At 39.9% G+C, this 27,535-nt stretch overlaps 1 protein-coding gene across 2 annotated transcripts in view; it reads right to left on the reverse strand.

The window, feature by feature from the left end:
• AOX1 (aldehyde oxidase 1) overlaps positions 1 to 27,535 on the reverse strand; it is an 87,497-nt gene that overhangs the window by 15,707 nt on the left and 44,255 nt on the right. Inside the window, exons 23-34 of one of the 2 annotated variants that reach the window (XM_058709809.1) lie at positions 27,272 to 27,359; positions 24,296 to 24,382; positions 23,918 to 24,109; positions 21,068 to 21,295; positions 16,671 to 16,766; positions 12,324 to 12,452; positions 10,537 to 10,611; positions 9,736 to 9,788; positions 7,704 to 7,818; positions 4,042 to 4,107; positions 3,741 to 3,929; positions 486 to 653 (exon numbers count right to left, since the gene is read on the reverse strand). In XM_058709809.1, the coding sequence (XP_058565792.1) occupies positions 486 to 653; positions 3,741 to 3,929; positions 4,042 to 4,107; positions 7,704 to 7,818; positions 9,736 to 9,788; positions 10,537 to 10,611; positions 12,324 to 12,452; positions 16,671 to 16,766; positions 21,068 to 21,295; positions 23,918 to 24,109; positions 24,296 to 24,382; positions 27,272 to 27,359 (1,486 nt within the window). The remainder of the gene's footprint in view (positions 1 to 485; positions 654 to 3,740; positions 3,930 to 4,041; positions 4,108 to 7,703; positions 7,819 to 9,735; positions 9,789 to 10,536; positions 10,612 to 12,323; positions 12,453 to 16,670; positions 16,767 to 21,067; positions 21,296 to 23,917; positions 24,110 to 24,295; positions 24,383 to 27,271; positions 27,360 to 27,535) is intronic. The other variant, XM_058709808.1, reaches the window with a different exon arrangement.

A 27,535-nucleotide genomic window follows, 5' to 3' on the forward strand; every position in this document is an offset into this window, starting at 1 on the left:
GATTGCTGAGAAAATCAAATTAAATAACAGATAGGGAAATGCTTTTTAAAATTTTTAAATTGCTACATACACAAAAGGTATTTGTGTGATTTCTTTTTATCATCTTATATTTTATTAAAAAAATTTTAAATGTTTTTTATTTATATTTGAGAGAGAGAGAGAGAGAGAGAGAGAGAGAGACAGAGAGACAGAGCACGAATAGGGGTAGGGCAGAGAGACAGATACAGAATCTGAAGCAGGCTTCAGGCTCTGAGGTGTCAGCACAGAGCCCAACACAGGGCTCGAACTCATGAGCAGTGAGATCATGACCTGAGACGAAGTGGGATGCCCAACCTACTGAGCCACCTGAGGTGCCCCTATCATCTTATATTTTATACTTTGACCTTATGATTTGATCAGATTAGGTTATGAATTTTTACCTTACTGGTCTAAGAAGCAAGAGATAGAAAAATCACCTTTTAGGAAAGTAAACAATAATTCCTTACCATCTCTGTGAACCGATCTGCACAGGCCATTCGAACTTGTTCCGGGGTTGCTGGACTCTTCACTATGAAGTCCTCGACTATGTCTCTTTCTTTGCATGCTGCGGCCACAGCATCAGTGATGGCAAAGAACACAGATGACCCTAAGAACATCCCGGACTCCCCCAGGCCCTGCAAGAAAGCACATTTGTTTTAGAACCTTGTATAGTAGATTACAAACTATATTTCAGGGCCCAGATCTTTATTCTCCATTGTGTCCCCAACTCTGAGCAAGTGTCTCACTCACAATAATTCTCAATAAATGTTTGTTCACTGATTTACTGACTGAATGAAACTTGAATACTCTTAAAAATCCCAGTATCACCTGAGCTTCCCATATCTGTAATACTGTCTAGGTTGAATATTTGTTCTATAGGAAAGGAATGTGTCTACAGGAAAGGGGGGGTTACCCTATTTAGGGAAGCACAATAAATAGCCAATGTCATGAGCAGAGAGAAAAAATGCCTCATTATGTCTGCAGAATCAGGGAGGGTAGGGTACTCTAGAAGAATGAGTATAGACTTTGGTACCAGATAATGGGTTGAAAGCCTATCATCCACAAGGAATAGTCAGGTAATATAAAGGGGGTACTGTGGAAGGACAGTAAGGAAAAGCAGGAATCATGGTGAAGTAGAGATACCCCCAGGTCCTGTCTCAAGGGGCAGCTGTTTTTCAGTTCTAGCTAATTTATGCCTTCTTAGAATGTAGCCAAAATTACCAGATCATCCAATTTTTCAAGAGAATTTAGATGTTCTTATTTTAATGTACAATTCCCTGATACTTAAAAGCACTGTAGGTCACAGAAAACACATCTGCAGCCTAGATTCAGCCAGTGGCCCTCCAGTCTGCAGCCCTAGATATTAAGTTTGAATCCTGGCCCTTACTCCCTCCGTTTTTCTGGCTGAGATTCTCTCTCCAGCCTCTGTTTCTTTATTGGTGAAATTCAGGCAATGGTATCTACCTTACAGGGTGCTGTGAAGTTCAGCAAGTGCAAAAGCACCCAGCGGTACTTGGTAGGTCCCTGTTATTATTACACAGCACCTTCCATGGGGCCCCTGTAAACCCCTGATTTTCCTGAGGGTCTGTGTATGAGTGGCTGGCCACAACCACAGGACTCAAGGGTCCTGCCTGTCCTATTGCTCTTAGGACCTGAAAGCTGCTTTCTGTGAGCTCTGAGCTTCCTTTTGCCTTTTTCTCTTTGAGTGATTTCCAGCCTGATGAGAATCCAAGGGTGCTGCTGATTGCCCTTCCTTTCAAACATGCACCCCCCCCCCCCCCCCACCCAAGTGTCATCACCACACACTAGAGGAAGTTCCTGGGATGAAAATGGGCTCCAGTTTGGAAATGATAAAATTCCAGCAGATATATGTGGACTCGTTTTCTCTTATATCAATTTGTCACCCCTAGTAAGAAGTTTCCTAAAAGACTTGAAAGAAAATTAAAAAAAAATTTTTTTTAATGTTTATTTATTTTTGAGAGAGAGAGAGAGAGACAGAGACAGAGTGTGAGTTGGGGAGGGTCAGAGAGAGGGAGACACAGAATCCAAACCAGGCTCCAGGCTCTGAGCTGTTAACATAGAGCCCAGTGGAGGGCTCGAACCCACAAACTGAACTGTTAGATCATGATCTGAGCCGAAGTCAGTAGCTCAATAGACTGAGCCACCCAGGCACCCTGAAAGAAAATTTTGACAATACATCTCAAACCTGAAGGAAATTTCTACTCTGAGTTGATTTTCATGTAATCTGCATACAGCAGTGCAAATAAATGCTGACCTTTATTTTGATTTGCAGTTCCACGACTTTAGCAGTTACTAAGGGTTTGTGTCTTTGGTTCCTGACACTATTGACATTTTGGGCCAGATAATTCTTTGTTGTGGGGGCTGTCTTGTACATTGAAGGCTGTTTAGCAGCATCTCTGGCCTCTCTACCCAGAGCAGTGACATCTCCCTCCAGATGCTGGTCCATCTCCAGACATTGCCAAATGTATCCTGGGGACCATTTGAAACCACTGTCCTATATCCATTTCTGGGTATGGATGAGGACCCTGAGCTCCCAAGAGGGGAGTGATTCATCTACGATCCTAGGGAGCTGGTGAGGCTGGGGTGAAAACCCAGCTCCACTGAGACCTCAGTCCAGGATTCTTCCCATGCTGCCATGCTTCCTAAGATTTTAGTTAAGTTTCTTTTCTTTTTTTTTTTTTTTTTCAGTTGAGGTTGCTTTTCTTTTTAATTTTAAGTTGTTTTATTTTTTATTTTTTTAAAATTTACATCCAAATTAGTTAGCATATAGTGCAACAATGATTTCAGGAGTAGATTCCTTAGTGCCCCTTACCCATTTAGCCCATCCCTCCTCCCACAACCTCTCCCGTAACCCTCAGTTTGTTCTCCATATTTTTGAGTCTCTTCTGTTTTGTCCTCCTCCCTGTTTTTATATTATTTTTGTTTCCCTTCCCTTATGCTCATCTGTTTTGTCTCTTAAAGTCCTCATATGAGTGAAGTCATATGATTTTTGTCTTTCTCTAATTTCACTTAGCATAATACCTCCATTTCCAATCATGTAGTTGCAAATGGCAAGATTTCATTCTTTTTGATTGCCGAGTAATACTCCACTGTATATATATACCACATTTTCTTTATCCATTCATCCATCAATGGACATTTGGGCTCTTTCCATACTTTGGCTATTGTTGATACTGCTGCTATAAACATGGGGGTGCATGTGTCCCTTCAAAATAGCACACCTGTATCCATTGGATAAATGCCTACTAGTGCAATTGCTCGGTCATAGGGTAGTTCTCTTTTTAGTTTTTTGAGGAACCTTCATACTGTTTTCCAGACTGGCTGTACCACCTTACATTCCCACCAACAATGCAAAAGAGATCCTCTTTCTCTGTATTCTCGCCAACATCTGTTGTTGCTTGAGTAGTCTTAAGTTTCCTAAGTGAAAATATTATTCCATCAAATCAGAGCTTTTCACCTGGAAATTTAGAGTTTCCAGTGAAAGAGGATATTAATAAATAAAATCTCTAGCCGAGGATGGCCATTGGACAGAGATCATTTATCCTCTCTGAATCTCACTTTTCTCTAGGTGATTCACCTCCAAATTCTAACAATCTATTATGATTTGGTTCTGATACAGGTTGGCATGTATTTTTTATTTTTTCCACCTGCTTCATTTACCATGCCACTTGCATTGCATAGTAGTAGGTTTGGGTGCTTACCTTGGATGAATAGATGGTTAATGGGGTTTGTGATGATGGCAACAAGGAGACATTGAACTCCTCTGGGACGTCAGTGATGGTTGGAATTTTATATTCATCTGGGCCTCGAGAGTACAGAACACCTTCTGGGGAATATTTTAGCTCTTCAGTGGTATAAAGACCCATTCCCTGAATAAAGGAACCTTCAACCTGAAAGGGGAAAATGTCAAGCTCTGTGATACTTTATGTTTCTTAGAAGGCCTTTACCTATCCCACAATGGCTTTCAGGAAGTGGCAGCTATCTAAGTGGGCCAGTACCTACCTGCCCAATATCAATGGCGGGATTTAGGCTGCAACATGCATCCATGATGATGTCCGTTCTGATTTTCTGCCAAAAATTAAAATTACCTCATCATAACAACTTAAAAATATTATATGAAGGTTTATTTAAATGGTATCCAGAACTCCTATTGGTTAATTAACACTGCACTGAACCTCATTAATATTAGAGGTGGTAAGAAATCTGCCAAATTCTTCAATTTTAGTGCTACGACTGGCAATGACCCCAGAAGATCTTTCTATTTTGACTTCTCTTTTTTTTATGTCAAACTTCTTTCTTTAATTTTTTTAAATGTTTTTATTTATTTTTGAGACCGAGAGAGACAGAGCATGAGCAGGGGAGGGGCAGAGAGAGAGGGAGACACAGAATCCCAAGCAGGCTCCAGGCTCTGAGTGGTCAGCACAGAGCCCGACGAAGGGCTCAAACTCACGGACTGTGAGATCATGACCTGAGCTGAAGTTGGACGCTTAACCGACTGAGCCACCCAGGTGCCCCTGATTTTGACTTCTCTTAAGTGACTCCAAAGTCCATGGTATGTTAGTGCCTTTGAGTGTCACTTAGTAAATAATTGAGCCTGGTTGTTCTTCTGATTCTAAACCTGGATTTGTTGTTCTTTTTTTTTTTTTTTAATGTTTATTTATTTTTGACAGAGAGAGAGAGACAGAGCATGAGTGGGGGAGGGGCAGAGAGAGAGGGATACACAGAATCTGAAATAGGCTCCAGGCTCTGAGCTGTCAGCACAGAGCCTGACACGGGGCTCGAACTCACAGACCGCAAGATCATAATCTGAGCCGAAGTCGGACGCTCAACCGACTGAGCCACCCAGGCGCCCCTGGATTTGTTGTCCTTATACAATTCATGAGCTCATCTAGTCCTCATGATGATTTGATGTAGATAGTTTTTTTTTAAAGTTTATTTATTTTGAGAGACAGGGAGAGAGGGGGAGACAGAATCCCAAGAAGACTCCATGTGATCAGTGCAGAGCCCAACCCAGGGCTTGAACTCACAGTGAGATGATGACCTGAGCTGAAATCAAGAGTCAGATGCTTAACTGATTGAGCCACCCAGGTGCCCTGATGTAGATGATTGCCATTTTACTGAAGAAATCATGTAGCCATAGTGGCATGTTTGAAATTAGAGATTTGAAAGATATTGGACCATATTATGGGAAAATGTTGAGAATATCTTTGACTTCGCTTATCTACTTCGTTGGATAAGAACGGATGAGAATTGGATGAGAAACATCACAATGATTTGGCCTTTATGTTTTGGAACAAGCATGTGTAGACAGGTTGTTAAGGAGCCACAGAAAACCCCTAGGTGCCTGTGGTCTATCCAGGAATATCTTTGGGCTTTCTTTCTGCTCTCACATCCCATGCTTGTTCTGACAGTATCATCATTCTCTGTTGAGGCACACTAGCTGGGCTACCTTCTATCTAGCTTTTTGGATCAGCAGCTCTCTTTTGACTCAAATGTTGACCTCTCAGACAACCTCCTATGTTCGTTCTCAACAGCTAGGGCAGGACGTTGGACACACCTCAGGGTGGGCCTGTGATTGGCGGGTGTTTGGATTCAGCAACCACAAATAACTGGCAGCAGTAGGCCTGTCATTTAATTTCTCTGATTTCCCTTTAATTAAAAGAAATTTTGCCTCTTCAAGGAATAAGCTATTTTAAGGGACTGAAGTAATACCAAAATGACTGGACCTTAACCAGTAATAAGGAAGCCATAGGGACAACCAAATTTTCACTGTTCTGGTTCCATAAATTCTGGAAGACCCCCATGAGATTTCTTTCTTTAGGGATTTATACCAAAGCCCTCTGATAGAATTGCCAGATAAAATAGGTATGTCCCCAACTCTGCATTGAACATATTTGTACCAGAAATTTATTTGTTGTTTTTATCTGAAATTCAAATTTAATCAGGCATCCTATATTTTTATTTGCTAGCAACAAATCTGGCAACAACACTTTCAGGGTAGAGAATCAGAAAACTAGTTGATTTCTAAAAACAGCTTTTCACTGAGTATGGAGTCTTGAATGGGTTACAGGTATGTCAAGACACTGACACTTGGACTTTTGCAGGGGTCTGGGCCAGGATTTTCAGGTTGGTTACCTGCCACCATGGTTTCCTTGTTTGCAAAAGTGTGCTGGGAAAATATTGTCATTATCTATGTGTACCATTATGTGAAAGACATTAGGAAATATACTTTTAAAATAATTATATAAGCAATCTATGATCCTAATTTCATGAGTTTACTTCCTCACAATGATCTAGAATGAAAATGGGGACATAATGTATCCTAAGGAGGAACCTGAGTGGAATGTGAGGGCAAGTGCTCTCCAGACATCCCTTCATTTACCGTCTTTTCTGTATGATTTATATAAAATCTAAGTGATGGACAAATTTACCAGCAATGGGGCAATAAAATACATTTTGATAAGATTTGCAAGACAATATTTCCAATTTCCTTCTTATTTTCCATAAACTGACCATTTCTAGTTTCAGGTAAAATGGTTCAAGATGATGTTGGAATAATCTGTGTATGGAATTTAGATGTGTCATTGGTCCATTCTGTAGATTTCCTAACAATTTCCATACTTTGGATATACTATATTCTCTTTAAGGTTTCTGTAATCTCTCTATTCCGAGAATGATACCTGGGGTATATTCATAGGTTTACCTTTTATGGTGGAAGTTGTTAACTTTTGATTACATGTGACTCCCTGATTCCAGAAGGACGCTCAATTAAGTAGCAAGCACAACAATTATTTTCAGACCTCCTCTCCCCAGCCCTCCCCAATCTTTTTTGTTAGGGACAGTAGTACCTTTGGGATAACTGACTTTAGAGAAACATCACAGTGCTATCTGCTCTCAAATATTTACTGAAGACAATTTATTAAATTACCTATTCCTTCAGATTAGATAAATTGACCATACTTTAGGAACAGAATCTTACCTCTAGTTTTTTTTGGAAAAACTTTGAAAAGCAACTTTGTTGTATGAAGTGGGATAAAAAACAATGCACTTTAGGCTGTCATGAACAATTCTTTTTTTGACTACTGCTTTAAATTTTTTTTAATTAAATTAATTTTTTATTGAGGTATAATTGACATACAACATTATATTAGTTTCAGGTATACAATATGATTTGATATTTGTATATATATCAAAATGACCATCACAATAAGTCTAGTTAACTTCTACCACCATACATAGTTAAATTTTATTTTCTTGTGATGAGGACTTTGAAGATCTAGTCTCTAAGCAACTTTCAAATATGCAATACAGTATTATTAACTATAGTCACCATTTTGTACTTATTCCCCATGACTTAATTCTTTTATAACTGGAAGTTTGTACCTTTTGATCCCCTTTTCTCTCTTCATCCCCCCCCCCCCCACACCCCCCACCTCTGGCAACTACCAACCACTGTTAGGAGCAATTCCTTTTGACTACTTCTTTTTAAGTGAAAATTCAGAATAAGCCTGGATCTCTAGATATTCCCAAGGAATTTTAAAAAAAAGTACTGTTCTTATTGTACAAGTAGTACATAATGAAATTGGGCTATTTAATGTGCAACATAATTTTGTCGTTGTTGTTGTTGGTTCAATTTGCCAAGAGGAAAGTTATATTTGGTTTACCTTGTGAGCGCCTGTCAGGCAGTCAATTTCAACCTCAGAACAGGCTGCTCCATAGACATAGTATGGAAAAGGGTCTCCTTCTCCCTTCTCCCAGTCCATGTAGGCCTTGTATCCCCTGATGGAAGAAATAAAGCCCATCAGCTTGGGGCGGTGATAGCAGTGAGGCTGCAAACAATGTCGACTCATTTTAAAAGTTATTTAAGCTTTAAAGTGTCCAGCTCAATGACTGCATGTCTGACGAGAAGGAACCAGAGGGGCCACAGCAGTGGAGAAAGAATGTGCAGAGTCTACACTCAAGTATTTAGAGGCAAAGGGTCACAGTGTATGCAACTTGCTCTCAAATGGATCAGAAATAACAATATACAAAGAGAGAGAGGGAGGGGGGAAATGATAAAGCAAATGTGACAAATTACAGTAGGTACTTCTGGATAGAAAGGATATATAGTATTCCTTCTACTATATTTGCAACTCTTCTACCAATTTGAAGTACTTTCCAAATGAAAACAAAACAAAACAAAAAACCAAACCAAAACAAAAAAGTTATTAAAGTTTTATGATAGCATTTCATCTTACTGATACTTCAACTGCTTTTTAAGGGTTTTTTTTTTTTTTAAGTTTATTTATTTATTTTGAGAGAAAGAGAGAGAGCACAAGCAGGGAAGGGGCAGAGAGAGAATTCCAAGCAGGTTCTATGCTGTCAGTGCAGAGCCCAACACAGGGCTTGATCCCAGAAACTGTGAGATCACGATCTGAGCCAAAATCAAGAGTCGGACACTTAACCGGCTGAACCACCCAGGTACCACTCAACTGCTTTTTAAACTCATTTAAACTGCTACTTGTATTTGCAACCTAGCTAATTATAGCAGCACTGTCATGTGTCTCCATTTAAAAAGGATACCCTTTGTGTTTCAGTTAGGAAGCCAAAAAGAAAGAATCCAACAGGCTGTTTTGGTCCGACCTCCCAGTGTGTCTGTATTCACAGTGTAGAGTTTGAGCTTTTAGCTCTGTGGATTGAGAACCTCAACTGATTTTATCAGCATTCCCAAAGGAACCCTCTAGACTGTGGTAACCAAACTCACTGGGGAATTGATGGTAATTCAGAGCTGGTAAAAAAGGGCATGTGATTCAATGCATTAATGTACAATGGAAGATGTACCCAGCTAGATGGCTGATTTGCTCTCTTCTTGGGTAACGGAACTCAGAAATTTAGAACTCACGTGCAGGGCACTGGGCTCGGCTATTACCTGTGTTCTTCCTTTTTCATGAGAAATTTCTTGACTGTTCTCTGTCTCTGTGCATGTGTGTGTTTAGTTTGGTGGTTTGTTTCACTACATTGTAAAACTGCTGTCATACACTTCCTGAATTTGACCATCAGTTCTCCTCTTTGTGTTTCACTCAATTAACATGAATTGACTGAGGGCCTCCCACTGACAGACACTGTACAAAGAGAGGAGCTTCAAACAGAAAGCTTTTATGGTAAAGGAGGGACAGTTTGTAAAACTGAGTTGGAAGTTATTTCCAATGATATTTTTTTACTATCCAACAGTGAATAGTAAATAATGATTAGATGTTCTAAGTCATGTTAAAAAATTTAAAAAAAATTTTAGATGTTTATTTTTGAGAGGAAGAGAGAGAGCACACACACGCAAGAGCGCAAGTGGGGGAGGGGTAGAGAGAGAGGGAGACAGAATCCGAAGTAGGGTCCAGGCTAGCAGCTGTCAGCACAGAGCCTGATGCAGGGTTTGAACTCATAGGCCGCGAGATCATGACCTGAGCCAAAGTCAGACACTCAACCAACTGAGCCACCCAGGTGCCCCTAAAAAATGTTTTTTACCCAATAAGGGTATTTTTTATTATTTAATATTTCTTTGGATATAGTTCAAAGACTTACATAAAATCAATTTTAGACTGAGAAGGGACCTCAATGATCACATAATAAAAACTTACTTTACAAGTAAGGGAACTAAGGCTCAGAACAATTGAGTTACCTTATATTTTCTCAGCTAAGTCCAGACATTATTGTAATTTTTACCTGAAGTATCCAGTGGCTGAAAGACTGATTCTTTGTTCAAAAGCAGCTTCTATCTGAAGAATGGGCATATTTAGTCAGAATAAAATAAATACATCGTCTGATAGGTGAAAATGAAGGTATTCCCTATATCAGAATTGACATCTGGTAATTGTTGCTGGTGTTTTGTTACCAGTAAAGGAACACATTGTAATATTTTTTTTCCCCCTCAGCTGGTACATTAACAATTTCCTTCTGATTGAGTTGAAATGTCTGAACTAAATAAGGCAGAATCCTGCCACACATCCATGATGTAGGGGCTTAGTTCCCAAAGTATTTTGGGATAAAGTTCTAAATGTTAGAACTTTAGTTAAGTGTGCGTGTAAGTGTGGGATAAGTGTTCTGATGAGATAAGAGAAAAGATGTTGTAAAGTTGGATTAGGTGAGTCATTTCCTTTGAGACATGTTTAATAGCAATTAGGCCTTTTAGTTTTCTTCCTTCCCATTTAAGACCTTTTTCTTTTTTTGGTGGCTTAGGAAGGCTTGGTCTTTTCCTTTTCTTATTTAAGCAGAGTGGGTAAGGCCTGCTGGGTATTCTTCATGTATTTCCATTCCTCCCCTCAGTGATGCTGTTCCCTGTGTGCTCTCTCACACATACCTGGTATACAGCATGGAGCAGCTGTCTCAACCTTTTGCGATCCTGCCCTTTTGCAGAAATCCACGCCCAGAAAAACTGTGTGGTGCAGCTGTACACTGCCACGATGCTCTCAGCATTGGTTAGGACTGCTTTCTCATTTGTAGTAACAGACAGAGTGGAACACTTACCCAGTCCTCCCATGTACCTCCTGGATTTTTCTTAATGATGGGCTCGAGGCGTTTCAGAAGGATCTGACATGCATTCTTGAAAGGGTAAAGAAGTGAATTCTCATTAGAGAAGAGCCCAATGGTTAGGATTTGTGTGGAAGAATAGTAATCGATAATTGATTAGGTCAGTGAATGTTTATGGAGTGCTTGATACTGATACATTGGGAACACAGAGACAATAACAGTCTCTGACCTTGAGGAGGGTATCAGTTATTGCAGGTTTTTAAAAAACTTCCCTGGTTCACTTCCTGTGAAAATATGGGCTCAGCTGAATTTCTACTTTCAGGTCCTCTTTCTAAGAATATTTGTTTTGTGTTCTTAATTCCTTCTCTTTTTCTACATTTTTGACTTACATTTTCTTTTGTATTTTCCAGCCATTAAAATAAAAGGAACAAAACATGTTATTTTCATTCTACTCTGTGCTTTCCTATCTGCACCAATAACATGCCAATATCCCTCTGGATCTGAAATATTATTCAACTCTCTGTCCATCTTTCCATATGTTCATCCATCCACCATCAAACTACTGCAGTGAAGGCCTTGGCTTTGGGTGTGAAGTGAGAAAATAACTAAATTTGTCTTTATAATAATCTAGATCTGCAAAGTTTCTGATCCTTAACTAAACCTAAAACTCTAGAAGATGGATTAATCTTAGTTTGGGTTGACAACTCCCATACACGCTGAGTGATTCTTATCTTGTGTTTGATCCTATCCAAAATTGGGTCTCATGAATTTGAAGTTTCCCACACATTTGTTCTGAGGGAAAGAGCCTCTGGATTTTAGCCCCTAACAAGTATCCCCACAAAGATAAGATGGATTTGAAAGTGATGCCTCTTGGTAGCATAAGTGCAGTGTTCTGAAAATATGCCTCCCCACAATATCCCAATGGAAAAAGTGGAACGTTTATAACAAAAACATGACAAATAGATATTACTTCAAAAGTACATGCAATCAGATATCTTAATTAAGGAATAGTGAAGTCATAATCTATTCTGAAGTAGTGAAAAAAAAAACCAATCAGTTAGAAAACAAGTACAAAGGATAAGCATGAGTGCTGTGGTAGAATTCCACTCATGTAGACACTTTAATTGAACCATATCTACTTGGCTGGGGTTCTGCCTGCTTACCTGCCTGCAAGAACTTGTTTGTGTCAGAGGAAACGTGCCCAGTGCTGAGTTGCATGGTATACCCAGATTTCTTCTTTCTGTGTCTACCAGGGACAGAGACTGCTTGTTCACCAACATCTATTCTCCCCTTCTTTCCCTAGTAGCTGGGCATGTGGTGATTCACTACTCCACATTTCCCCAACCTCCCCTGCAGTTAGATGTGGCCTGAGCCTGGTTCTGCTAGTGGATGATCAGTGGAAGTGACTTGCATCACTTCCAGGTCTGATCTCCATGCTTTTTCCCTGATGATGATGCTCAGGGCAACCTTGAAAGCCACATGTTGAAGGTGGAAGAACAGCCATTAACCTCAGAGTACTCTAATGACCAAGCTCTCTCTCTGGACTGGTAGGTATGTAAAAAAATGGACTTTTGTTGTGTTTGACTTACTGTATTATGTGTCTATTTGTCACCTCAGTTTAGCCTACTTTAACTGGCACCCTCTCCTGATATTTTGGCTATCCTAAGCCTATGTTTAGTGACACAGATGACTTCTCTGAAGCCAACTGCTCATGTCTGTATCCAGCTAAGAAAACCAGCAATATGGAAAAAGTGCTGAAGGGAAAGACAGACAGCAGGAAGCACCTGCACGGCTTTGCCATTGACGTCCGAACCAATGGAAGCTGCTGTAGCAATTGTATTCGGCACCGTGGCTGTACTTGTTTCACAGACGTGCATGTAAGACATGGGTAGTTTTAATTCACGGCTGGCCACCTATGAGCAAAAGAAATATTTTCATGTCCAGCAAAGTCTTTTATGAAGATTTTAGTCATGTTTTAAATGAAAAAATACTACCATTTTTATTACATCCATGATATACTTGAAAACCTAAAATAAAAGTTAAAACCACTTTTTAGTAGAGCCTTATGCTTGTTATTTATTTATTTAATTTTAGAGAGAGAGTTAGTGGGGGATAGGGTCAGAGGGAGAGAGAGAGAGAATCTTAAGCAGGCTCTGTGCTCAGCCTGGAGCCTGACACAGGGCTTCATCCCATAACCCTGGGATCATGACCTGAGCTGAAATCAAGAGTCAGATGCTCCACTGACTGGGCCACCCAGGTGCCCTGCCTCATGCTGATTTTTAAAATGTTTTCTTGGCAATATTATGTAGTGGTTCTTCCATCCAAAATTAGTGTTTAGATGTTAAGTATTTCATTAACATCTTTATACTTACACTTAGATATTATTTTTATTTTACTTTATATATATATATTTTTTTTAGTTTTACATGGCTGCAGTGACAGGAAGAGAGAGATTGGATTGACTGGTTCAAATGTTGGTCTTACATCTGTTGATATCAGCATCAGATGAATTTGAAATGACCCTGAGGGCCTGTCTTCTCTCTAGCCCTCATCCCCACTTTAGCTTTGGATTCCCCCCTTGTCTTCTATTTGCTCCCTCCTGCCTATACTCCTCTAGTATTTGCTGTTCACTGTTTTCTGTTCTTTTTCTTTCAGTTCCTCTAGCAGACACATGTGGAAAGAAAGGCATTTAATCACAATAAATGAAAAAGAGAAAAAGCATTTTTTTGTTTTTTGTGCTCTTTTAACTTTTACAAAACCACTTTCTCCAGATGTCTGCAGTCATGTACTTGTCCTCAAGTGCCAATCTACAGATTAATGCTGTTGTAAAAGTGAGTTTCCCCAGAAAGAGGCAATATGATAAAAAAGAAAAGGACAATTTTATTGTTTGTTGGTGATGAATTTATTGCATCCTATAAGTGGGAAGGACAGAGCCAGTGTCATGTATATCTGTATCTAAGTCTTTATGGTTTCATCAGGGTTCTCTTGCTGCCTTACACATTTGTTTTTCTATGATGGCTATGTTATTTCCAAGAGAGACATGCTTCCTCTATGGCACAGGAAAATTGCCTCTGACAACCCCTGGCTTAACATAGGAACTAAACAACCACAAGAGAATGATAGTTCTTTTCTACCAGGACCTACACATCAGTCCCAGGAAAGGATCTCGGTATTATGCCTTCCTCCTGGACCCATCCTTGCAGCCAGTGGATTCAGGCACCATGACTAGCCAGACCTGGCACGTGTACCCATATCTGTGCAGTTGGGGAAAAGAGGGAGATGGGGCTAAAAGGTACCAGAATTGAGGAGGGCTTTAGGAATATATGGAATGTAGGTCCTGTATTCCAAAGGAGCTAAGGGGCTGGACAGTCAAAAGCTGTGGATGTGTACATAATAATCTAACAAGTTTGTCAATTTATTTATTTAATTTAAAGAATTATTCTTTTTTTCTCTTGATTTCTCTTTTTTTTCTCAACTGCATGATGGCAGTTGGTGAAATACTTGTCCTTACTTGTCCAATAGTGTATTAGCAACCTAATATTGTCGTCCAAACTTTAAAAATCATACATACTGGCCTCAAAATAGAAATTCCTACTCTAGTAAGCCTGCATGGCACAACTACCACAGTGTTCCAGGGGCCCATTAGTGATGTTTTCACTAACAACCATCCCCACCCACAAAGCCTGGCCAAGCTCCAGGTCTATTTGCACATGCATGGAATTTCTGCCACCTCAGACATTCTATTGGATATGTACGAAGTTTTTCAACCAAATAGTCAAGATCTTAGGGCTTGAATACAGAGCCATCATATATCCTAAAATTAGTGCCACATGTCATTCATGTCAACAATGTATAGAGAGATTAACAACTGACTTTCACTATTTGTAGACAACACGATACTCTATGTAGAAAACCCAAAAGTCTCCTCCAAAAAACTGCTAGAACTAATACATGAATTCAGCAAAGTCACAGGATATAAAACTAATGTACAGAAATCTGTTGCATTTCTAAACACCAATAATAAAGCAGTAGAAAAAGAAATCAAGGAAGCAATCCTGTTTACAACCGCACCAAAACCAATAAGATACCTAAGAATAAACCTAACCAAAGGTAAAAGATCTGTACTCTGGAAACTATAGAATACTTATGAAAGAAAGTGAGGAAGACACAAAGAAATGGAAGAACATTCCATGCTCATGGACTGGAAGAACATTGTTAAAACGTCTAAACTACCCAAAGCAATCTACACATTTAAGGCAATTCCTATCAAAAGACCACCAGAAATTTTCAGAGAGCTAGAAAAAACAATCTTAAAATGTGTATGAAATCACAAAAGGCCCCAAATAACTAAAGCAATCCTGAAAGAGAAAAGCAAAGCTGGAGCAATCACAATTCCAGACTTTAAACTGTATTACAAAGCTGTAGTCATCAAGGCAGTATGGTACTGAGACAAAGACAGACACATAGATCAATGGAACAGAAAAGAAAACCCAGAAATGGACCCACAGCTGTATGGTCAACTAATCTTTGCCATAGCAGGAAAGACTATCCAATGGAAAAAAAGATAGTCTATTCAACAAATGGTGTTGGGAAACCGGACAGCAACATGAAGAAGAATGAAAATGGACCACTTTCTTATACCATGCACAAAAATAAATTCAAAGTGGATGAAAGACCTAAATGTGACACAGGAAACCATCAAAATCCTAGAGGAGAACATAGGCAGCAACCTCTCTGACCTCGGCCATAGCAACTTCTTACTAGACATGTCTCCAGAGGCAAGGGAAACAAAAGCAAAAATGAACTATTGGGACTTCATCAAGATTAAAAGCTTCTGCACAGCAAAGGAAACAATCACAAAACTAAAGCCTACAGAATGTGAGAAGATATTTGCAAGATATTTGCAGATACATATCTGATAAAGGGTTAGTATCCAAAATTTATAAAAACTTACCAAACTCAACACCCAAAAAAACCAAATAATCCTATGAAGACATGAATAGACATTTACCAAAGAAGACATCCAGATGGCTAACAGACACATGAAAAGATACTCAACATCAGTCATCATCAGGGAAACACAAATCAAAACCATGATGAGATAACACCTCACACCTGGCAGATGGCTAAAATTAACAACACAAGAAACAACAAGTGTTGGTGAGAATGAAGATCCCTCTTGCACTGTTGGTGGGAATGCAATCTGGTGCAGCCACTCTGGAAAACAGTATGGAGATTCCTCAAACAGTTAAAAATAGAACTACCTTGTGATCCAGCAATTACACTACTAGGTATTTATCCAAAGGATATGAAAATACAGATTTGAAGGGGTACATGCACCCCAATGTTTATAGCAGTATTATCAACAATAGCTAAACTATGGAAAGAGCCCAAATGTCCATTGACTGATGAATGGATAAATGAGATGTGGTGTGTGTGTGTGTGTGTGTGTGTGTGTGTGTGTATAATGTATTATGCTAAGTAAAATAAGTCTGCCAGAGAAAGGCAAATACTATATGATTTCACTCATATTTGGAATTTAAGAAACAAAACAGATGATCGTATGGGAATGGGAAAAAAAGAGGGAGAAAAGGAAACAAAGTATAAGAACTCTTTATGATAGAGAAGAAACTGAGGGTCAATGGAGTGGGGAGAGTGGGGGTGGGCTAAATGGGTGATGGATATTAAGGGGGGGAATTACAGACCTGTCATGTTGAGCATGGGTGTTATACGTGAGTGATGAATCACTAAATTCTACTTCTGAAAACAATACTACACTTATATGTTAACTACAATTAAATTTTTTTTAATATTTATTTTTGAGACAGAGAGATAGACAGAGTGAGAGCAGGGGAGGGGCAGAGAGAGAGAGAGAGAGAGAGAGAGAGAGAGAGAGAGAGACAGAATCTGAAGCAGGCTCCAGGCTCTGAGCTGTCAGCACAGAGCCCACCGTGGGGCTAGAACTCACAAACGGTGAGATCATGACCTGAGCTGAAGTCAGACACTTAACCAACTGAGCCACCCAGGCACCCCTCTAACTGCAATTTAAATAAAAATGTGAAAACAAAGTAGTAAGTATAAAAACAATTTTAAAAAGAGAGAGATTAAGGACTTAATTTTATTGATCTTACCTGCAGCATTTTGGTGTGAATACCTTGTCCCAGTTCGTTGCCTCCATGCGTGACCAATACAGACCCATCTGTGTAGATATGAACAAGTGCAGCTGCCTAGTAAAACAACCCAGAAGGCACAGCTCAGTGCAAGTTTAGTGAGGTTCAATTTAAAAAATGAGTGGTGAAATATCAGTCTCACAGAGTGAGGAGGGTCATAGAGGCAGGCTTTCCTGGTGGGATTCTGAAGCTTAGTTCTGTTTTGTGCAAAAGTCACCTGTAAAGAATGTTCCTATTTAGGAAACTTGTTTTAATAGGAGCCCCTTTGGATACCCAGGAGTTATGAGTATAGGTTCCAACTATTTGAAAGTCACTTCCCTGATTAAAATCTCTGGCTGACCACTCAGCTAACTAATTAAACATTTGTTAGGTACCTGACACATGTTATGTGCCAACCTGTGCTCAGCTCTGGATGTACACAGATGGAAAAGATGTGGTTCTTCCTCAACAGTGTAGTAGCTCACACTGTAATGGGGGGACAGGTTGGAAAGCAGGTCATTATAATGCAGAATGATTTGTGAGATAATGGGCATGGCATAAGGGGCTCTGGGGACCTGGGAGGACAGATCCAACTGCTTTTGAAAAGCTTGGGGAAGGATTTCCCCAAAGAGACAACTGAATGGAATCATGAAGGGAAGAAAGGTTCATCACTGGGCAAGTTGGGCAAAAATTCCCCATTGTCTGTAAGGGAAAGCCTAGCTCTTTATTACAATATGAGGCCTTTTAGGATTTGGTCTCTTGTACTTTCCCAATTCCATTGTCGTCTTTTCCTGCTTTGGCTTACCGCTGCTCCTTCCTGACCTGTGCTCATGCTTATGCTGTTCTCACTTCCTAGCCCACTCCCCAGCCTTCAGATCCACACCTTTAGTCTCGGTTCTGTTAAAGTTTCCCCCACATGCTTCTCATTCCCATCTTGGAAGGATCAGTTACCTGCTTCTCTGCACTTCCTCTTATGGGGTGAACTGGGTTGATTAATGTCTCCTGCAAATTCCTGTCCACCTGGAACTTCAGAATGTAACCTTATTTGACGTTTTTTATTTATTTTTGGGACAGACAGAGACAGAGCACGAACGGGGGAGGGGCAGAGAGAGAGGGAGACACAGAATCGGAAACAGGCTCCAGGCTCTGAGCCATCAGCCCAGAGCCTGACGCGGGGCTCGAACTCACGGACCGCGAGATCGTGACCTGGCTGAAGTCGGACGCTTAACCGACTGCGCCACCCAGGCGCCCCATCTTATTTGGAAATATAGTTTTGCAGATATAATCAGTTAAGATGAGGTTATAGTGGATTAGGGTGGGCTCTAAATTCAATGACTAGTGTCCTTATATAAGGTTGTGTGAAGACACACAGCAAAGAAGGCCTCATGAAGATGGAGACAGAGATTAGAGTGATGTGGCCACAAGCCGAGAAACACCAGGAGCCACCAGGAGCCACCAGAAGCTGGAGGAGGCAAGGAAGAGTTTTCCTCTGGAGATTTCTGAAGGAGCATTGCCCTCCTGACACCTTGATTTTGAACTCCAAGCCTCCAGAACTGTGAGAACATAAAATTGTTGTTGTAAGCCACACAGTTTGTGGTACTTTCTTAAGGCAGCCATAGGAAATGAATACAGGGGGGTGACAAGCTCTTCTGTGCGAGTCTCATGGTGGAAGGGCACCTGGTCTCATTCAAGTGTGTGTCCCATAGAGAACTTAGAGCAAGTCTGAATCACAGAGGCACTAAATAAATGTTTGTTGAATTGGACAAATGGAAATGTTTCATTTCAGGAGGAGGAGGAGGAAAAGGGGGAGGAATTAGGACTTTGTTCTGTCTGGAGATGCCTGGAGGCCCAGAATAGCTTGGAGGAGCTTTGGGGCACCCAGGCTTATAGATGCTAATAATAGTATTTATCACCGTGGGCCTTTTGACTCCCTCTTGAAAATGCTCCCAATGCCTAGTTTGGAGAGTAGGTGTTCCAACTTTGTGAGTCATCAGCTGCCCTGAAATAATACATTTCAACACCTAGCCTGGTGATTCTTGGGTGCATCAATTTCGAACTCTGAAGAAACTGGAGACCTTTCAAACAGAGCTTTAAAATCATTGCTTGGTTTAAGGATTTGTTGTGTGTGTGGCAAGATGAGAAGTTGGCTCCCATGACTGATGGTGGAGAGTAGACTGTGGTATAGATGAGGGGCAGCCATAGAGGTGTGGGGAGGTGTTTTATAATAAAAAATAAACATGTGGTCTTTGTCTCTGATTTTTGGCACAGAGGTCCTAAAACCCTGGGAATTTATTATTTTTTGTTTGCTGTTCAGATGATTCTCTGGGGAAACCTAGACAGCTTGTGGGGGGGGGGGGCGGTGAGAATTGTTGCCAGAAAAACCAAACATGTGGTTAGAGGGTTCCAGCCTTCAGCCCCACCCCTACCTTCAGGGAGGGGGGAGAGACTAGAGATTGAGTTCAATCACAGTGGCCAATGATTTAATCAATTATGCCTATGTAATGAAATCTTCATAAAATTCACAAACAATGGGGTTTGGGGAGCTTCTGGGTTGGTGAACACATCCACAAGCTAGAGTGAGAGGGCATAAAAGCCCCACACCTCTTCTCCCACACCTTGCTTTATGCATCTCTTCCATGTGGCTGTTCTTGGATGGTATCTTTTGTAACAAATTGGTAATAATTGTAAGTAAAATGCTTTCCTGAGTTTTGTAGTTGTTCTAGCAAATTATCACACCTATGGGAGGTGGGGAGTGGAAAGCCCCTGATTTTGTAGTTGCCTGGGCAGAAGTGTGAGTAGCTTGGGCACCCCACTTTCACTGGTGTCTTAAGTGGAGGCAGTCTTATGGGACTTAGCCCTTGATCTGTGGGGTCTGTGCTAACTCTGGGTAGTTAGTGTAAGAATCGAATTGAATTGTTGCATGCTCAATTGGTGTTGGAGAATTGATGCAGAAAAAACACAACATTTGGTGTCAGAGAAAAAAATCACACAGGCAGATATCTAGAATCTCTTACGCTCCAGCTGTTAAGTCAGTACCAGCTCGTAAGTGTGACAGTTAACCTTCCTGCACCTCTGTAGAGAATGGGCATGCTGGACCTGAACAGGACTGTGACTGAGGAGGCCAGGGAGTCTCATCCTACCTGCTGGAGGAGCCCCAGTCCTGAGAGGTGTGCCTGAGATCTCCTGAGGGAGAGGCATGGGCTGCCTAGAATAACTACACAGTGTTTCAGGAACCCTGCCAAGTACTTTATATTTATTAGCTTTTTGAATCCTTATCAATCCTAAGAGAAAGGATTATTATTCTCATTATATAATTAAGGACGCTGAGGCTCAAAGAGTTAAATAATTTGCTTGATATCACTTAGCTAGTAAGTGGCAGGGCAAGGATTTCTCAGGTCCACCTGACTCCAGTTAATTAGGGTTTGGGGGCAACTTCTTTATTCCCTAAGAAGGATTTCCTTGGACAGGGCAGCTTTTGTGGTGTGTGCATGTGTGTGTGTCTATTGGCTGCTAGTAGTTGGATGTAAATGGAAATATGCTTTCAGTGGTATACACACAAGGGAGATCTAGTGCATTTTTAGATTTAGATTTAGATCTAATGCATATAAGATCTCTTCAGTTGCAGAGTCTCTGCTTCTGGTGGAAAATAATGGGAGGCAACATTTCCCAGTTTTCTAGACAGTTTCCCATATTTGACCCATTGGGATTGCTGGGAAGACTTGTCTGTACCAGTCTTGTGTTATTTAATGGTCTCATCTATTTGCCACCTTTCCTCCTCACCTTCTGGAGAGGGCCTCTGAATGACCTGCCTCTTCCTTTTGCAAACCTACCTGGAAGGATTTTTGGACCACACTTCCCTATTTCCCCATCAGAAATGACACATATTCCTGGGAGAAGTGGCTCAAAACAGCCAGCTTGTCAGGGCAACATGCACTGACTTCTCTGCCTAGACTTGGGGGCATTGAGGAGAACTGAGATATCTGGGGGCACAGACCAGGAGAGGCCTCCTTCCTGCCTAAGCCATAACCCTGGGCTCAGAAAGCTCAACACAATGGGCCTTGTGGGCTCTTGTTCCCTTTAGAATAGGGATGATTCAGGGTTGGGTGAGGTGATGGTCATGGTCTTGGCAGTTATGCTGGGGCAGTTCTCAGGCTTGCTGATGCCATTTTCTGCCACTGAGACATTTTTCTACTGCACTGTGTTGAATGTGCTTGCAGAGAGGGGGCTGCTCAGGAGAGTTCTGTACATTTCTCCCAGGTGCTGAGGGAGGGAGGGGCTCAGTGCCTGGGACATATGACACTCTCCCAAAATCAGCAAGAGCTGATTGGGGTAGCAGTGCATCTGACATGAGGGTTATTTTCCACATATAAAAGCTTTACCTGATGATAGCTTGTTGCAGCAAAGCCGACTGAAAACTTCATGGGGATAATTGCAATGCCTTTCTTCTTCCAATAATTCTTCTTGTTAAACTCTTCCACTTGCATTCTTCTGCTATGAAAGGAAGACTTGTCCAGACACTCATTCCAACATCTTATCAGGGTCTCAGGGCTGAATGCTTGTTTGTAGATGGTTTTATCAACTGTTTTGTACATGTTTTTCTCCCTAATCTGAAATGGGTGAGAAGCTGAGTCAATAGTTATGGTAAGATAGAAACTGACTGCAAAATAGATACTTGAAAAGCTTCCCCATTAAAAAGAACAAACTTTGGTGGGGGGAAGACAGGGTGTATCTTCTTTCTTTGAACAGCATGTGGTTTTGCAAAACTAATGGGGGTTATTTATCATCTCTTCTTCAATGTACCAGTCAGGGCTTCTCCCTACCTGAGGTTAGGGGTAGTAATTGGCCCCTGAAGGGCAGTAGGAAGGAGGGGCTGAAAAAAAGCAGATATTCCTTTTTTTCCTACAATGTTCAGAGGATGAAGAAGAGTTGGTAGATTGTATATAAAAGCAAGGATTTATTGTCATAACTGAAGATTTGTTCTGAAAGAGAGGAATTGCATTGCAGCTAATAACAAATAGCAGGTCTTTTCTAAGCCTTCTGATTGACTTTGGAAGGTGTGGTCAAATCTTTTTAAAAATGTATTTGAATATGGGTGTGTTCTATGTCCTAGAAGCCTGCAAGACTTGACAAGGAAGGAAGCCTACTGAGATGTGCTCAGGAAATTTTCATTATGCGCATTTCACTCTAGTAACAATAAAAGAATTATTATTATCAACGGTAACATTAGAATAATACTATCCAGTTTATGAAAACAAATACTATTCAGTTTATGAAAACAAATACTATCCAGTTTATGAAAACGAAGTGCTAACTCATTTGATTCTTGCAGAAATCTATGTAGTGAGTCATATTGTCCTCATTGTATAGATAAGGAAACTGAACCACAAAGAGGTTGCCTTTCCTTGTTCAAGTTGTTGCATTTGCCTGGATTACCTTCCCATTATCTGTGCCTATTATTCTTTAAGGCCTATCTGAAATGTCATCTTCTCTGGAAAGTTCTTCCTGACTCTCCTCCCCTCAAGCCAAAGTGATGTCTTCCTCCTTTGTACCCATAGAACACTTTATGTGACTTCTCTGAGGATAACTATTGTCTTCCTTGTACAATATGTAGGTGTTCTCTTGTGTGTAGAAGTACCCTGATAATCACAAACCCAGTCGTCCTCTCTGTTGAACTTAGTGGCAAAGGGGTTCAAAGGGCATTATATAGAGAGTGCTTTCTGTAGCAGATTGACTATATTGGGGAAATGAAAAAGAAGCATAAAATGTAGGCTGGGGTCTACTTGAAATGTGTGAGGGGCAAAAAAGTGTTATTAATAATTATCTCAATTGCCAGTGGCTGCCTCTCTCTGGCTTAGCATCCTGTATATACTGTGCACCTTCTAGGATACTGTACAAAATAATATTTTTAGAGGACATTCTTTTGGCAGTGTATCTCTTAAAAGTTTTCAATAAATTTATCCTAAAGATATATACAATGGAGCAAAAATACATCTATATTTTGGTACATGTGTACCAAGATGTTTCTTGCAACATCATTTCAATAGCCAAAAATGGGTGACAACATAAATGTATATCAATAGTGGGGTGCCTAAATAAATCACGGTAAGTCCATGTTACATAATACTATTCAGTTATGAAAAAGAATGAAGTGGATCATTCTGCTGACACAGGAAGATGGTCATGGCCTACTGTCAAGCAGAAAAAGTAAGGTGCAGAATAATATGTTTATCATAGTCTCATTTTGGTAGATAACTGTCTATATACATATATATTATATATAAATATTTATGTTTGTTTATGTATGTGTGTATGAATACAGAGGGCTGGAAAAATAAACAGAACCATTAACAATGGTTGTCCTTGACTAATAGGGATGATGGAATGAAGAAGGGGACATTCACTTTTTACTTTACTTATTTACTTTATTCTTTTTTAAAAGTTTTTTTTCTTTAGTTTTTAAATTTTATTTACTTATTTTGAGAGAGAGAGAACATAAGCAGGGGAGGGGCAGGGAGAGAGGGAGAGGGAGAGACAGAATCCCAAGCAGGCTCGGCACCATCAGCACAGAGCCTAATGTAGGACTAGAATTCACGAACCATGAGATCATGACCTGAGCCAAGATCAAGAGTCAGATGCTCAACCAACTGTGCCACCCAGGTGCCCCATTTAAAAAAAAAAAATCTTTTTAATGTTTATTTATTTTTGAGAGAGAGAGAGACAGAGCATGAGTGGTGGATGGGTCAGAGAGAGAGGGAGACACAGAATCCGAAGCAGGCTCCAGGCTCTGAGCTGTCAGCACAGAGCCCGACGCGGGGCTTGGACCCACAAACCACGAGATCATGACCTGTGCTTAAGTCAGATGTTTAACAACTGAGCCACCCAGGCACCCCTAGGTGCCCCCACTTTTTGGACCCCGGGTTGGGCTCATGCTGACAGTGCAGAGTCTGCTTGGGATTCTCTCTCTCCCTCTCCCTCAAAATAAATAAAATAAACTTTAAAAACAAAAAGTAATTATTTTTGTACAAATTAGAAAAAAGAAAGAACCAGAAAGCTTTTTGCATAAGGAGGTAGGAAGATAGTGGAGTCATTTCCTTCAGGTAGCACTTAATTTATATTGAATTCTGAACCAGGACTAATTTGAGTGGTTCTTCTATGGTTTTTCTTTCTATGGTTCCCTACCTCGTCTGATTCTTCACTAACCTTGATTATGACCTTGATTACAACCTTACCTCTTCTGGCAGAAGGCCACATTTGGCTGCCACAGCTGTGATGCAAGATTCTGTTATCAGGGTTCCTTGTGGGAAGCCAAATCCGCGAAAGGCCGTATTGGATGGTAAATTTGTCATGCATGCCCGGCCCCGGAATCTAAGGTTGCGGATTTTATATGCATTTTCCAGCTTTAATATAAGAAATTCTGTTACCTAAAGTAAAAGGAGATATTAATATATATCAGGCATTGCTTTTTTTTTTTTTTTGTAAAAGTCAAGTACAGTCTAACTGCTTGTGGAACTTGATAAGTACTTAAGAAACATGCTCCATAAAGACTCACCTAGAAATTCTGCGTTCTATTCAGGATTAGGGATGGTGCTAGTTTCTGATGCACATACCTGCTCAGAGTCATCCAGTGTGCATCCTCCATTAATGAAACACTCAATGTCTAGAGCTTTGATTCGCCCGTTGTTCATGAATCCCACCTGTCACCAGATGATGGACATTTTATGATCTGTTTAAAATTAACATGCCAAGTTCAAGTCACAGCCCAGCTCCACTACTGGGTGGGATTGAAGACAGACTCTGCTCCTGTTTGCTTGGTGGTGTGCCACACCTGGCTATCCCCTTGATTTTCAGTGCTTGGCTGATAAAGACCTCCTCTGATCTGGATTTTGCTGAGCCTTTCCTTTCAACATGTGATTTCCCGGCTTTGCAGTCAGTGTGGAATTCCAAAGTCCTTGCTTGCCTCCTGGTATATAATTGCTACCCTCTTCTTCCTTATTTCTGGCAGATTCTCCTTCACTTTTTACTAGTTTTCCTTCGAATTTAGTCTGCGGTTTCTCCCCCTTGTGGAAAAGTCTCTGTAATTCCAGAGTGTGTGGGAATGAATCACAGTGCATCTCAGAAGCAGATGCTGGGGAATGGATAGGAGAATGACTGCTCCCATTTTAGGGAGCTGAGGAAGTGCTTTGTGATTGGTTAAGGATGTAACAAATGCGAACTAGTTATGCTGTTCTTTTTGGGACTCAGGGAAGCACTCTGTATTTTTCTGAAGTTGTCATTCTCTTCCCACCCACCTAGACCAGTTGGTCTGCACAGCACAGACTGAAAAGACTGTTGTAGTTCTACCAGAAAAGGATTGGCCCTGGTCCCTTTGCCTTTCTGAAAATGGGCACAGCTTTTTGGTTACTATCACCTATGGAAATACTGGATAACAAACCTGAGCACATGCAGGAAAATCCACAAATTCAGAATTCACGGTAATTTTGACAAATGGTAGGCTGAAGTTTACCTTTTACTTTTCATGAAGAAACAATTGCTAAGCGGAATAGCTCTTAGACTATTAAACTGTTTAAAATTTTTAAGAATTTTGGAAGAACTTATTCACACACAAACATCTATTATGCTAATTTATAAATAGCTCTGAAAAACTGAGCAAAACTGTGTTAGCTAGGTTTGAATGAGGATCTCTATCCATCCATCCATCCATCCATCCTTCCATCCATCTACATACACACACATCACACACACATATATTACTACATTGAAAGTAAAATTATATTTCTCTAAAAATAAAATAAAACTTGGATTTTCCAAAGTATATTTTCCTCATTTTAGTCATATTTTATATTACCATAATTACCAAAATATTCAACATCTAGAACCTTCTAAATAAGTAGTAGTACTAAAACAGTCTTACAACTGTAACATAAATAAAGCCTGATTTATAATGGGCCAAAACCAAAGAACTCAACAACCACCATAACAACACAAACTGCCTCAGTCCCAGAATGTGGCTCTACATTGTTCTTGGTACTAGAAGATAACAACAGTTGTGAATAATCATTTCTTTGCACTTGGAGGCAAATAAAAATTTTAATGGCCAACTGTGTTCCTTTTCTCTCTAATTATAAAAATTACTAATGCCAATGGAAGAAATTAAATGGTGCTGTGGTATGGATTTGTAATCCAGGAAATATAATAATTTAGTAATCTAAGGCAATGACAACCTCAGGTAGAAAATCTAGCTATACATACACTATAAATAATTCCCAGATAGAACACATTTGAATAGAAACATTACATTAGAACTATCCTAAAAACTCAGTCACAGATTTGGAAAGTACTATTGTTGTCAACTAGATGTTAACAGAATTTTTGTTATTATTTTATTATTGTTATTTTTTGAGAGAGAGAGAGAGCAAGAAAGGGGCAGAGGGACAGAGAGAGAGAATCTTAAGCAGGCTCCATGCTCAGTATGGAGCCCTACATGGGGCTTGATCTAGCAACCCTGGGATCATGACCTGAGCCAAAATCAAGAGTCCAATGCTCAACCACCTGAGCCACCCAGGCACCTCAAATGTCAGCAGTGTTTTTAATGGTATTTATGCCATAGTTGTATAAAATGCAATGAGCGTGGTTTGAAACAATTTAAAATTATTTCATTGTTAATGGATACTTTTTTTCCCATTTGCAAGGAACTTTTGTAACACTTTCATAACAATTTGGCTGAAACACTTGTAAAAATGATTATGTAGTTAAAATGGTAAAATTGTTTCCAAACATTTCAAATCCAAAATATTTTAATAGTCAAGAAGTTTTGGTATAACAAATGTTTGTAGCTTCTTTCATTTTTTGTCTTTGGGGAACCACTAACAAAAATCTTATTCCTTCATTAATGTTTTTATCATTTGAAATTGTATTTTTATCATCCAGTCTATACTAGATGTATTAAAAGTTCCTCATAAAATTTGTGAGAATTCAAATGTTTGAGAGAGAGTGAGAGAGAGCGTGTGAGCAGGAGAGGGGTAGAGAGAGAGGGAGAAAGGGAGAGAGAGAATCCCAAGTAGCAGAGCCTGATGTGGGACTTTATCTCACGAACCATGAGATCATGACCTGAGTCGAAACCTAGAGTCAGATGCTTAACCTACTGAGCCACCCAGGTGTCCCACTCATTTAATATTTTATTTTATTTATTTTTATTATTTTTTTCATTTAATATTTTAGATAAGATTATTGTTTGTTTTTAGAATTTAGCAAAATCAAAATAATAGAAAATGATAAAAACCACCAAAATAAAATGAGGTATTTTTAAAATATTTTTCTTATTATTATTTTATTTATGATTTACATCAAAGTTAGTTAACATATATTGTAATAATGATTTCAGGAATAGAATTTAGTGATTCATCACTTACTTATATGTAAGTGAACACAATCAGTGTTCATCCCAACAAGTGTCCTCCTTAATGCCCCTTGTCCATTTAGCCCATCCCCTTACCCAAAACCCCTCCAGCAACCCTCAGTTTGTTCTCTGTATTTAAGAGTCTCTTAAAATGAGGTATTTTAATAGTTTCAAGTTTAATACTCACTTTATATTTTCCAAATAATGGGTGTCTTCCCCCAGTTATTAACATATCATCTTCACGATCAAGAACAAGACGAATGGGACGACCAGTTCTAAAGAAAACAAATCTTAGATTCTCTACCCATTCCACTCACCCACTCATCCATTCCCCTATTCATCCATCTACCCATCTAGCACCCACCCACCTATTTATTCAACCCCTCGCTTAATTATCTACCCAACCATCCATCTATCTACCTTTCTGCCCATCCACCCTGCATGCATTCTC

Source organism: Neofelis nebulosa, chromosome 2, assembly GCF_028018385.1.
Source record: "Neofelis nebulosa isolate mNeoNeb1 chromosome 2, mNeoNeb1.pri, whole genome shotgun sequence".
Classification (NCBI taxonomy): domain Eukaryota; kingdom Metazoa; phylum Chordata; class Mammalia; order Carnivora; family Felidae; genus Neofelis; species Neofelis nebulosa.